This window comes from Calonectris borealis, chromosome 7, assembly GCF_964195595.1.
Source record: "Calonectris borealis chromosome 7, bCalBor7.hap1.2, whole genome shotgun sequence".
Taxonomy (NCBI): domain Eukaryota; kingdom Metazoa; phylum Chordata; class Aves; order Procellariiformes; family Procellariidae; genus Calonectris; species Calonectris borealis.
In genome coordinates, this window is record NC_134318.1 from 32,579,849 (window position 1) to 32,591,987 (window position 12,139).

The 12,139-nt window shown below is 40.3% G+C and overlaps 1 protein-coding gene across 11 annotated transcripts in view; it reads left to right on the top strand.

Annotated features, from left to right (window-relative positions):
• The window catches only part of ADD3 (adducin 3), a 113,462-nt gene that overhangs the window by 83,319 nt on the left and 18,004 nt on the right, over positions 1 to 12,139 (top strand). For 8 of the 11 annotated variants that reach the window (XM_075155009.1, XM_075155004.1, XM_075155008.1 and 5 more), the window contains one exon: positions 1,282 to 1,505. In XM_075155009.1, coding sequence (XP_075011110.1) covers positions 1,311 to 1,505 — 195 coding nt within the window. In that variant the 5' untranslated portion in view covers positions 1,282 to 1,310. Of the gene's footprint in view, positions 1 to 1,281; positions 1,506 to 7,437; positions 8,411 to 12,139 lie in introns of those variants that run through there. The other 3 variants (XM_075155012.1, XM_075155014.1, XM_075155013.1) reach the window with 2 other exon arrangements.

The window sequence follows — 12,139 nt, forward strand, 5'->3', positions numbered from 1 at the left end:
TCCATGTCAGTTCACTGTTCACAGAATACCCCAAACAGTAGTTGCACTGACCCAAATGAGGGATGGGTGAACTGTGCCATGGAGCAAGGACACTTTAAATCACTGATACCATAATGACAAACCATGTTGTTTAATACTGCTCGATAGCTTTCATTCCTTCATGTTTGCTTTTTTTCCTCTGAAGAGGTGAATTATTTACATACCAAATACATTTGCATGCAAATATTTTTATATTAAATATTATTGAATGTAGATATTTGCATGTTAAAATATATTTTCATAATACACTATCTCGTCCTACAAATCTTGCTTCTCTTTGTTCTTCAAACCTGAGAAAATGTCCCTCTTCAAGTAGCCAGTTGAGGAATGGTGTTCCCGAGTGTGCTTCTGAGCCTGATTCTTTGTATGAAAATTTTCTGCTTTTCTCCTTTTGATCCAGTGTTGTTTGTGTTTACAAACGCTTATCAGGTTTTTTTAAATGAAGTTTTACGTGTGGCTTTCTACCAAGACATGAAAGGTTTTTTGTGTTGTGTTTTTTTTTTTTTTCCTAAGATACTGAGCTTCATTTTTTTTCTGAAGTAATGAGCTTCAGTGAGAATCTTTGCATACAATTGCATGCAAGAGGAGAAAAGCTAAAACTCAGCTATTTGCCGTGGATGCAGCTGCAATCCTGTGCAACCCAACGTTCGACCTTTGCTGCAGTCTCCTCGGTGTCTCTGAGTTCCTCCTGAAAGCGCAGGCACCAGCCGGCGCTCTACGGAGATCCCCTGGCAGTCTTCGAGCAGCCCGGCACCTCGTCTTTAAGCTGGGGTTATGAGAAGCTGTAATTGAGGAATGTCTTCATTTGAGTTGGGAGATGAGCTCTGAGCAGATGTTAAACAGAGGCCCCGTCTTCAGGGTGTGTTTGGTTGAACATGTCAGGAAGAAGAGCTATATAAAAACCGTGGGGGGGTGATGAGTGCGATGTAAAATGATACAGGAAAGTTTGTCGTAAAATATATTATGGGCATTTTGAATGTCATAATTCTTAATTGTGTGTTGTTGGGTTTTTATTTTAACTTGAATAGAGATGGTTATGCAGTATCAGAGAACTCATCAATGGTTTTTTAAACACTTTTCTAGAATTTTTCCTTAGTTTTCTGATTATGATAATTATTCTCCTTTCATTTTAGATGTTGTTCTGCAGACATGAGAAAGAACATTATTTGTGTCCAGGCTTGGAAGTTATATTCAATGCCCTCCTCTCAATTATTAATCGTTCTTCCCTCTTTTTTGCTTCAGGTGAAGCCTACCATCCGCAGTGTTGAAGCATGAGTACTGATGCCAGTCAGGTGGTGATCACTACTCCTCCCCCGGCCACGATGCCTCACAAAGAGCGGTACTTCGATCGCATCAACGAGAACGACCCAGAGTATATCCGGGAGAGAAACATGTCTCCTGACCTGAGACAGGACTTCAACATGATGGAGCAAAGGAAGAGGGTCACTCAAATACTGCAGAGCCCTGTGAGTGGGATTAAGGGGGGATGAGAACGAGAGTATGTTCTTTTCTGAAATTCCTGATTAACTTTTTGAGACTTGAAAAAAGAAATCTATGTCACAGCTTGCTAGAATAACTCTGGACCATCTTCTGAGAAGGGTCACTAAACAGATTATCCAGCATTTTGTTTGCATAGTTTTTTGTCTGTGAACAAGCAGCCTCTATTGTGTTGGTTTTTCTCCTGATGATTTTATATTCTTATGCTTCATTGCAGTATTACAAAAAGACCTGGCTGGCTGCAGGGTACTTAATTAAAACTTAGGGGCAGGGAAGAGAGGGAAGGAGTCACCGGTCAAATAGGAACAAATTAGGGCATTACGTGGTGTTCTGCTTTCTGGGTTTGAATATTAACCTATCATTTGCATCAGGAATGCTTTAATTAACATTTTTAATTGGGTTAAGTTTGTTTAAAAGCTAGACTATGTGTTCTTTTCATGTCCTTGGGGGTGATCATACCCATACTTGGCCATTTTAGCACTCATGTACTGGTTGTGTAAGTTCAGTACTTGTGTAGGCTATGTATAAAACTATTAAATCTATTTAACCACTCTCATATTAGTTTTCATTTGTATTTTAATACATGCATTCTTTGAATTTAACCCGATGAATACGTTGGAAAGTAATACTGTTGCCTTGAGTATTTTGAAGCCATAGGGAGTGAGTAAGGACTGTGCGAGGGTGAACCTTTGGGGGTGGTGGGGTGTAATGTGAGTCATGAGGATAACGAGACTGGGAAGGGGTTAAGCAGCTTTACAGATCCTTCTCTCTTCAGTTTCTCTGTAAGTTGGGGTGCTGCTTCTGTAATTTTTTTTTGAAGCTTTTCCATACGTAATGAGATTGCAAACAGCTGTTAGTAATCACCCTATTATAGTCATCCATGAATAACAGGATTGTTTGCTAAAGTGTTGTCGTGGAGCGCCTCTTGGATCTGTGTGTTGCTCTGAGTATAATGTGAACCTGTTGACTAAGGAATTTATTACTTTCAAGTCAATTTGTGCAAGCTTGGTTTTGCAGCCAACCTCTTTTATGAACAAAATACGCTAAGGAGGTATTGCATTATGCTTCAATCACAATCATTTTATGTTAAACACTCGATTGTAAAATGTGATCAGAGTCTGCTCCTTCCTGTTAAAATATTCACGTTATGAATAGCCAGTACTCACAGCAAAGATTAGCTCTTTAGCCTAACAGATAAAAATAAGTTACAGAGATCTTGTTTGCATTTGTATGTGTGTTATTCTATATTTGGTCCTTTCGATGGCAGTATTGAATCTGATGAGCATAATTATTTCCTTAGCATTTTGGGGGACCTTTTGCCAAGTTTGCCAAAGGTAATAAATGTCCCTTTGCTGCAGCCTTTGTGGTTTTTTTTTTTTGGTGGGTTTTTTTTTGTTTGTTTGTTTGATAGATGCAGTGTCAGCGTGCAGATTTTAGGAAGGAGGATGGAGAGGGGCAACCCCTGAGTCTAGGTAACTGTTTTAACAGAAGGTTGGAGGACAAAGAGCTGCTGGGCTGCTGTTAGTGTCGTGCCGCAAGAGAAGCTGAGCCCAGCATTTTTTGGAAAGTGACTGTTTGGAGCTGCCAATAAGTTGCAAGTTTTTGTTGTGTAAGGGAACGGTTGTCCAAATAAGCCAGGGGCCTGCCGCCTGCTTGGCTCTTGGCATCTGCCGGGGAGAAATGGGAATGTGGGAACTGTGTGTGTGATCAGGCACGAAGAGGAGGTGTCCGAGCTACCAGTTCCCCCCACTTAAGTATCTCCTTTTATTGTCTGTTTTCTTGAAATAGAAAATTGGAGGAACCCTGCTATGATTTCTCATGTGAGGAAATAAAAGCATTTTTAATACGATACCTGTGACTGAATGTCCATCAAGTAAATTTCATAACTGATTTGGGAATAGAAACTGCATTATTTCTTCCAGGTTCCAGCTATGATGTACCATAGCGTTCTTGAGAGTCAGGACTGAAAATGATTACCTTGTCTCCTCCTGAATATAATATTTGCCACAAAAGGACCAGGAAGCATTTTTTCTGTTACTGGTCTGCATAACACAGGTTCAGGATTGAATTAATGAGTATTGTGCGTAATGTTTTTGTTCTATAGCTCAGAATTATATTGCATTAGAAGCTTGTTGCTTCTCTGGTTTATTCCAGTCGACAAGAAGGAAATAGTTTGGAGGTGTTTGGAATAAGAGGAAGAGACGTTATCAGACACATTTTAAAGAGGAGCTTGCTCACTGGTAAATCTTCACCCAGTCTTAGATATATGCATTCATATCTTCACCCAGTCTTGATGTGTGCATTCAGATCAGAGAAATAGTCATTGACTCATCTTCTGGCAAGTATTAGTAAATATGAGGTGTATGTAGCAAGGATAATACCTCTCTTAAAAATACACAAACATGTATGGACTTGAGGTGAGCTTGTTTGAACATGCACTTTCTCTGAGCAAAGAATTACGGTGTAAAACCAAAGGGTTAATCACTGTCATATACTAGGAAGCTTAGGTACTGATTTAATCTGTTTTATTAACAAGCTTTTTTCTTTCTTTAAAGTAGGAAAATCTAAATCCTTTAGCAAGAAAATAAATTAGAAAATATATTTCAGGAACCACAGAATATTTTGTGCAGTGCATGTTATTGTAAGGGCTACAGTCCTGACCAGACATCTTCAGACATCAAACTGCTGCATCTCTCTGATGTGCCGTTTGATGCACATATTGATGTGCAATCAGACTACTCCTCTCTGATGTGCAATTTCCCTTTCCTAAATTAAATAATTTAAAAGCTACTGAAAAGCTATTCCCATTACCTCTGATGTTTGCTGATGTCTTAGAGTCTGTTCATAATAAGTCTTAAACAAATTATAGGAGTTTTATGACCACTGCCTACAAAGAACGTCCTGACATTATAAGTGAATTCTCAGACATGTTGGCTTAATACTGCATGTAACCCGTAAGCATCTGACAGCCTGGAGAATCTGATAGGACCTACATGTTTGTTGTTCTGTTAGAAAGGTGGAAAGAAATTAAGATCAGCGCGGTCTGGACAGCCTGATAGCATCCAGAGGTACTGCTGGCCAATCTTTAAGATAAAGCCATCTAAGTTTATTTCAGTAATGTCTGCAAGTTCGGAAGGTTCAGGTACCGTGTCGCTATTTTTAAAGGAAGGGTACTACATTTATGCAGTGGACTAATTTTATTGCTTTATATTGGGTCTGAGATACTTGACCTATAATATATCCAAGATTTGAAAACATGGGTGGTTTTTTTTTAGATTTTCCAACTTAAGTCTGAATTAAAAACAGTTTTGTCTTTTTATATACTAAGCAATCTCATATTGCTTGTAACACAGAGTAACTACCTCTTTCGAAGAGAAAACATTTATTTGTTGTATCATCAAAACCCTTATTTCAGTTATGGTATGCAAGTCCTCCTGGCCTTCATTTCCTTCTGGCATTTCCCTGGTGCCCTCATCATGGCAACCAGAAGCTTCAAAAAAGCAGTGGTTGCACAGTTATCCTGGTGAAGACTGAACAGTCAGTTCGGCATTGAGGAGCTGCATGAACATACAGCAGGGAGGAACTCCCTGCAGCCCCCTCACAGCAACCAGGGAAGGTGTCGGGCGTTTCTGTGAGCAGGCAGCAGTGCCACGCTGCTTCCAGTTGAAGTGAGACCATGCAAAACAATTATCTAACCAGCAGGAAAGCTAACTACAAGCTTTAGCTAACAGGACTGTGTATGTAACCTGACGGGAAATTAGGATCACAGCTTAAACTGCATTGAAGGATACCTTACATCCACTTTATATCACGGTACTTGAAGAAAAGCTACAGGTCAGAGTGGAAATGGAAGAGGATATTGAATTCATACATAAGATATACTGTTATATGAGATGTATTTCATTACTTTACTGATGTAAGAAAAAGTTGGAGTAGTCAAATTTGTGTATAAAGTAATAAGTTGAACAGCTGAAATATGTAAACATAAAAATGCCTGGTTATTGGAATTTAAATGCCCAATTTATGTTTTGAATTTACCGGTGAAAGTTTTGCATGGCTTGTTGAGACCCATTGAACATGCACTTGCCATTTTTATATACGAAACACACAAGTCATTTGGAGCTTGTTTCTTTTTAAGCTGAGCAGTTTGCTGGCAGGATCTTGTCGTGCTTTGTTTTAATTTCATGTTGGATAAAGAGAGCACCTACCAATCCATCACAGCTCTGCAGGGCATTCGGGGCAATTCTGGCTCGGTGCTGCCGTTACATGAGGGAACTGGTTCAGGTCTAGCCATCCGGATTGCAAAATCTGGGGTTTTTTTGGTTTTTTTTTTGTTGTTGTTTTTAAACGCTGAGGTTAAAAACGTACTTCTCTCCTGTGCCGCTCTTCCTTCCTGCCTCATACATGCACACACACCCCTGCCTCCCACGCCGGCTGGTCTTGCCCAAAGAAGTGGGGAGATAAGTCCTGCTTAACAACTCCTCTATTCAGAGGTCTGCCACAGGAGGCAGGCAGGTTTTTCTCCTCAAAAACAAGCAAACCCACCCACACTTGAATTTTTTTTTCTGGCTATGTTATTTTCAATCCATCAGGACAGAGATGAAGGATGGTTTGATTTATTTTTTCCCCAGCTTTTGCAGTTGTCTAGCTTACTTTATTTTGTATCGAGTGAACATCCAGTGTTTTCACAACACCACTCCTATTCTAACAGTTTATTTTCTTAAAATATCAAAGTCCTTTTGGTTCCTTACATGTTTCAGCTTCCACTGCTCTTTCCCCACAAGTTCAAAAGCGTTTCAGATCCTTCAGGAGTATCACCCCTTGGCTGGGAAGGGCTCACAACCTTATACATCCCCTGGGAACCTCCTTGCTGGGCAGGCCTCTCGCATTGCAGCTCCCTCCTCGGTCTTCTCTGACATCTTCCTGACTTCCTGCTGCGGAATCGTGACCCTCCTCTCATCGCAATAGCTTATTTAATCACATGCTTTCATCATATGACCTGTGCAGCATTTCATTCACTGGAGGAGATGAGCTCAACTTGGCACATAATTTAAGACAGGCCACAAAATGTCACTTAAAGATCCCCTCTGAGCTGTGACAATATCCTGCTGAGCCCGGGGCAGACCAGGGGGTCGGGCAAGTTCAGCATTTTAAGTGAGGGGGAATTTGTCCTTGGGGTAATGCTGTCTTAAATCAAGGCCATCCACTAGATCTCTATGAGAAACCAAGAAATCCCATTGCCTAACTTCCATTTCTAAAGGTACAGGGTCAATTCATACCCATGTCCTGCACCGCAAATGGAATTGTGAGTTTTTCCCTGCTTCCTTACGTTAAAAATGAGTTACCTTTCACTCCTCTTATTTCCATATTGCTGCTTTCCATTTAGTGTGAATTGTGGTTTTCATTAGATATATATGCCAACAGTTTCCAAATTGAATTTTTTTTTTTCCAATCCATATTTCTAATCTTCCTGCTGGTTGTTAACTGCTTGGGTTTGAGTTTTTGTCGTCTTGGGGGGTATCTGCAGATCCTGTTTTACTTTTGGCACCATGTTCTTTAGATTATTCAAATCATTAAACAATCAGATCCATCCTCCTTTGCCTAATGACTTTCCTATGGTCCTATATGTATTTGAAGTTATTAATTGTAAATAACACTCCGATCTGAATTAATTCCCTAGGTAATTAATAAGGCGATACAAAATAAAATGCATTGTAACAAAATCCACCTTTTTTCTTTCATTCACTAGTCTTGTAAATACTCTCGAATAAAGGCATCAAATTGCTCTGGTGAGAGCAGGAAGAGGGGTTTCCATTGCAGTACAAATAGTGAATAACAATTAAAAGGACTGACTTAGCTGTATTCATTTTTAAGTTTTCTTTTTTTTTTTTTTTTTGGCTGTTAAATAATCTTTTGGTTTAGTACACGCTTTTAACAGTGCCTGGAAAATCCTGGAAAGTCGTGACTGATGACTTTCCTTCCTGGCTGCATCCAGAACGCCCTGTGAGAGCTCTGCCCGTCGTCTGTCCTAGTGCATCACCAGCACGTGTTCTCCCACTCTCCCTACTCCTGCACTTGCTGAAAAAACAGTTAATTATGCTTGGAAATGTGTAAGATCCCTGACAAACTGAAATTTGGTTTCTTCTAGCACTTTAAATTTCAGCGGCTATGTTCCATCTAGCAAGTTGCATAGCGTAGTTTTACTCCGTTAGAAAACACGAGGGAGGGACCCAGACCCCCCATTCATGGCAGCAGTTGTGTGAGCGTGGGGGTTGCTGGCGCTGGGACTTTGGGAGCTGGGTGTGCTGAAGATGGGCTTTGCAAAAGAGTTCAGTGCTTCAGGTTTTACTTTAATCATAGGGTATCTCTAGGCTGCTTATCACGGGAGCAACCATGCTGCTTTGGAGGGAAACTAGTGTGTACCAGGTTAGAGGAGCGGGAAAAACCGGCACAGGCTGAGGTCTATATGGGACCAGCTTGCTGTCAATCAAGTCACTGAATCCAGCCCAGATACCCACACGCCTCACTGTGAAGAGATTATTGTATCTTTACCTAATTCTGCATATTTAATACTGAGCCTGTTTCTTTCTGAATCAACACAGAAGCCCCATTTTTTTCTTTCATGGTGTTGAACGCTTTTTGTGACTCTTATCTTCTCCCCGCCAGCTTTAACTCACTGGCGGTTTTTTTGCGGCCAACTCCACCCTTTTCCACTTAGGGCACCAGTTGTTTGTATCTAAACTCCAGTTTTGAAACAGCCTGTAGCGAAGCCGTATCGGCTGTTTTCGGTGAAGGTCTTCCTCTCCGCGGGCACCTGCGTTTACAGCACAGGAGTTAAAATTAACTTCTCTTCGCTCTCAAGAACAAAATACCAGTTAAGTTTTGAAAGTTTAAGTTTTTCTTCAGTATTGGTGATTTGGCTTAGAGACTCTTTGTGGGTGCATTTATACATAGATAAGTTGAATTAGACCCTTTTTAAAAATGGATTTAAGATACATAAACTGATCAAAAATGGGCAGAAGTGAAAATGGGTAAAAGGGTTTCTTGTATTATTCTGCAGCTTTTAGGCTAACAGCAGCGCTGCTATTAAATGTAGGGACCTACATATCTTTTCTAGCTACTTTTCTGTAGACTGACATATCAAACTGTTTGGACCTTAGCATAATTAGTCCTGATGTGAGCACATGCTTTTTCCTCTTAAAGATTTGCGATGGTGTGAAGTATTTGCAGACGGGCCTGTATGTTGTTGTTTTCTCTATTTACAGGGAAGGTTTTTTTCTTATTATTTTATTTCTACTCCTTTTGAGTGGATAAGGACTGCATGGAGAAATCAATGGTCAACAAACAAGAAACAGCATAGAAAGATAGTCAAAATACTTATGAGCCTGCATACTTCTTACCATCCTCAGGGAGCTGCCTACCGTGATGAAGAGATTAATACTAAAATTCTCTAGCAGCATTATTTTTCTGCGCTATATATAGATATGTATACATGTAAAATAGGTTATTCTAGCAAGTTGGTTATTCTAGTTTTTCTGCTTATGTTGACTGAAAAATACCAGTTATCAACTAGTACATGCAAATGTTGCTTTGACTCTTAAAAGCCACAATTTAAACTGTCAACTCACTCTTAGATGTCCTTCTGAAAGAAAATGGGAGTAAATGAGTCAGAACTGAGGCTTGTAACTTCACTCTCAAGTTTCAGAGAGCCCTTGCAGGTCTAAGTTGAAAGACTTTTGCATCTAAGCTGCTTGAGTTTATGATGTGTATATGGATGATGATTGCAAATATTTCTGGAGAAGTAATTTTATGATGCTAGAAAGACATTGACCTAATCACGCAACTAATGACTCTATCAAGGAAAGCTGTATCTGTTCTGCAGGCTGCAGTACCACGTAAGGCTATCTAAGCTGGTGTAAAAGAGCTGGCTGGAGTTTTAGAAACAGTTAAAAAGTTTAGAAACAGTGGAGTTCTAGAAACAGTTTTAGGAACAGGCTGAGCTGCCCTGTATGTTTTTACTGGTGAGTTGTGGGGAAATTCATGTCTCAGTGCAAGGTAGTGGAGTGGCATTCAGAAGGTGGGTGAGGTGGAAGCAGAGCAGCCGGGCACTGCCAGCTCAGGGCAGTCAGGTCAGCAGCTGGCAGGCTTGGCGGTGCAGGGCATGCTTTGGTTCATGGTGTAAGTGCAAGACTATGTTTTCCTCTAGTGTAACAGCGTAGTTCAGCCCACTGCAGTTTTGAAGAGAACAACCTCAGCTGGCGGTAGTGGAAGGGGAGTTTGCAGCCTGCTGCGTACTGAGGTCAGGCTATTTGCTTAGGTGGCTGGCTGCTGCCAGGTGAATAAAAGCTCTACTCGGCATCCTCCTAGTAGTGCATCTTGACCGAAATGTTGCTTTGCCTTCTTTCCAATATCTGTCATGGGCGCAGTTTTCATACCACAGACCGTTTTCTGTGCTGACTTTCAGCAGGATGCTTGAAGTGCTGTGCCAGCACAAACAAGGGGAGACACTGGTGCTTGGCTGGGCAGGTGAGCTCACTGCAGACAGAAGGATGCTTGTGCAAACAGGAAGCGATTCACAGCAACGGCGGGGTGGTGTATCCAGGCGGCAGCCTTGCTGTAGCACTGGTGCAGGCACAGGCAGGTTGGCCGAGTCCAGAAGTGGTGCAGCTGTGTTGACAGGCAGCATGGGCAGCCACAAAGTGCTGTGCTTCTCGCTTTGGGACTCAATACCCCACTGTGAAAAATCACTGCTCTTATTGTATCATCTTATGTCTAAAATTTTAGTGTTTTAAAACAAACAAACCAAAAAACCCACATGTGCCCAAAGAGCTTTTGAAATCCCAAAGCTGAAACTTTGTCTTTCTTGAGCAATGCTGAGCATACAGCTGAATAACATAATTTTTCATTCATCTGCCAGTACAGTTTTAACTTGGTCAGCATTTTCTTGTCAAATACTACATCTGAAATTACTAGTGACCTTTCTGCTTGAAAAATATCTGCTTTGTGCCGGAGCAGTGTGTTTGTCATCTTTTTGAAAACATCTCTCTCAAGCATGACTTTTACTTGGTCACTTGTGGGCAGTTGCAGTGTAATGCCATATATATGTTGTGAATAAAAGCAAAACCAAACCAGGTTTTGCCAGGCTACAGTTAGGTTTTCAGAAGCAGATCTCAAAATCAGAACCTGCACAGTAGTGGTTTTACAGAAATAAGTGCTGTACAGTGAAAGCTCTGATAAATATCATTCATTTAATGGCTAATATTTAAGGTAGATTGTTGTCCAGAAGAAGGTGATGTCCTTCATATGAACGCATCGGGAATTATCAGAAACGGAGGAAGGTTGTGTTAGCACATGTGGGATGGTTGTCTAAGGACATACAGATCCAAGTTTTAAAGGTCTGTAGCAGTGAACGAAAGGTATTGAAATATTCATAAATGTGCATGGAGGAATGTGCGAGTCGTGCATGACACACTGAGGGCTGCAATCTGCTAGAAAACGTTGAGCATTAGCATGTGGATAAATTGCATACTTTATTTTATGCACTTCGTCCATACCCTCACCTCTGTTTTACAGCTCATCCCAAACCTCCATCTTTGCTACTTGCCCTGGCTCTTACTTATCTTCTGTTATTTCTGAAATTATTGTTAAAGAAAGCTGCTTGTTCAGTTTAACGAAGTTGTTGATACAACACTAAATCTTCATTTGTAGTAGCCTCAGCAAGTGTATAATATACTACTCTTAGCATCAGAGAGCAAAACTAAGCTCAGAAGAATGAAAATAGCATGATCAGAAAGCAGAAGAATTAAAAATACAATAAGAAATAAAACAAAAAATCTTTCTGTCAAAAATTGGGCAAAATACATTACACTACCTTTTTTCTGCTATACAAGTAACATTACTCGTACAAGTTTTTAAAAAAAAAAGTCTGAATATGACTAATAAGAGTTTACTGTGAATGTTTTTGCAGATCCTTTTTATAGTCCTTGTTGAATTGAAGTGAGAGTGATTTAATATAATACAGATAACTGTTTTTCTCCATCTCCTCCCAAGCAAATACTTCCATAAATTTTGTGAATTCTGTCTTCCACATGGCCCCCAGGAGACTACAAATGTGGAGTTTCCTCATATACAGATTGTAAACAAGAGTGAAAGAGCATTTCAGCCTTGCAGAATGTGAAATGGCAGAGCTTTCTTGCAGGGGGCCTCTTTCAGGAATATTTGAGAAGTAATTGAATATCTTGGAATAACAGAATTTGAAAATAAGTGTTAGTATAGCTTGTTGATGAAATACATTGGCCAGTCATTGTCTCTGCAATCTTAATAGATCACAGTAGCAGAAGGAGAAAGTGCCATAAAACTGTAGCCACATGGTGAACCGTTAGCAGAAAAGCGAGCTGGCACTGGGATGGCTGGTGCTTGAAAGTCTGTTTTATGTATTTTGGCGATTTTTAGCAGAGGGAAAAAGCCTTCTGTAATGTGAGGGATATGATGTGCAAAGGGCCAAGGAAGTACCTCTGTTGTTATTTTATACTTTATATGCTTTCAAGTAGGTTGGTAGAACATAGAGATTGGACCTTCACTCCTTTTTCTATGCACTGTGAGC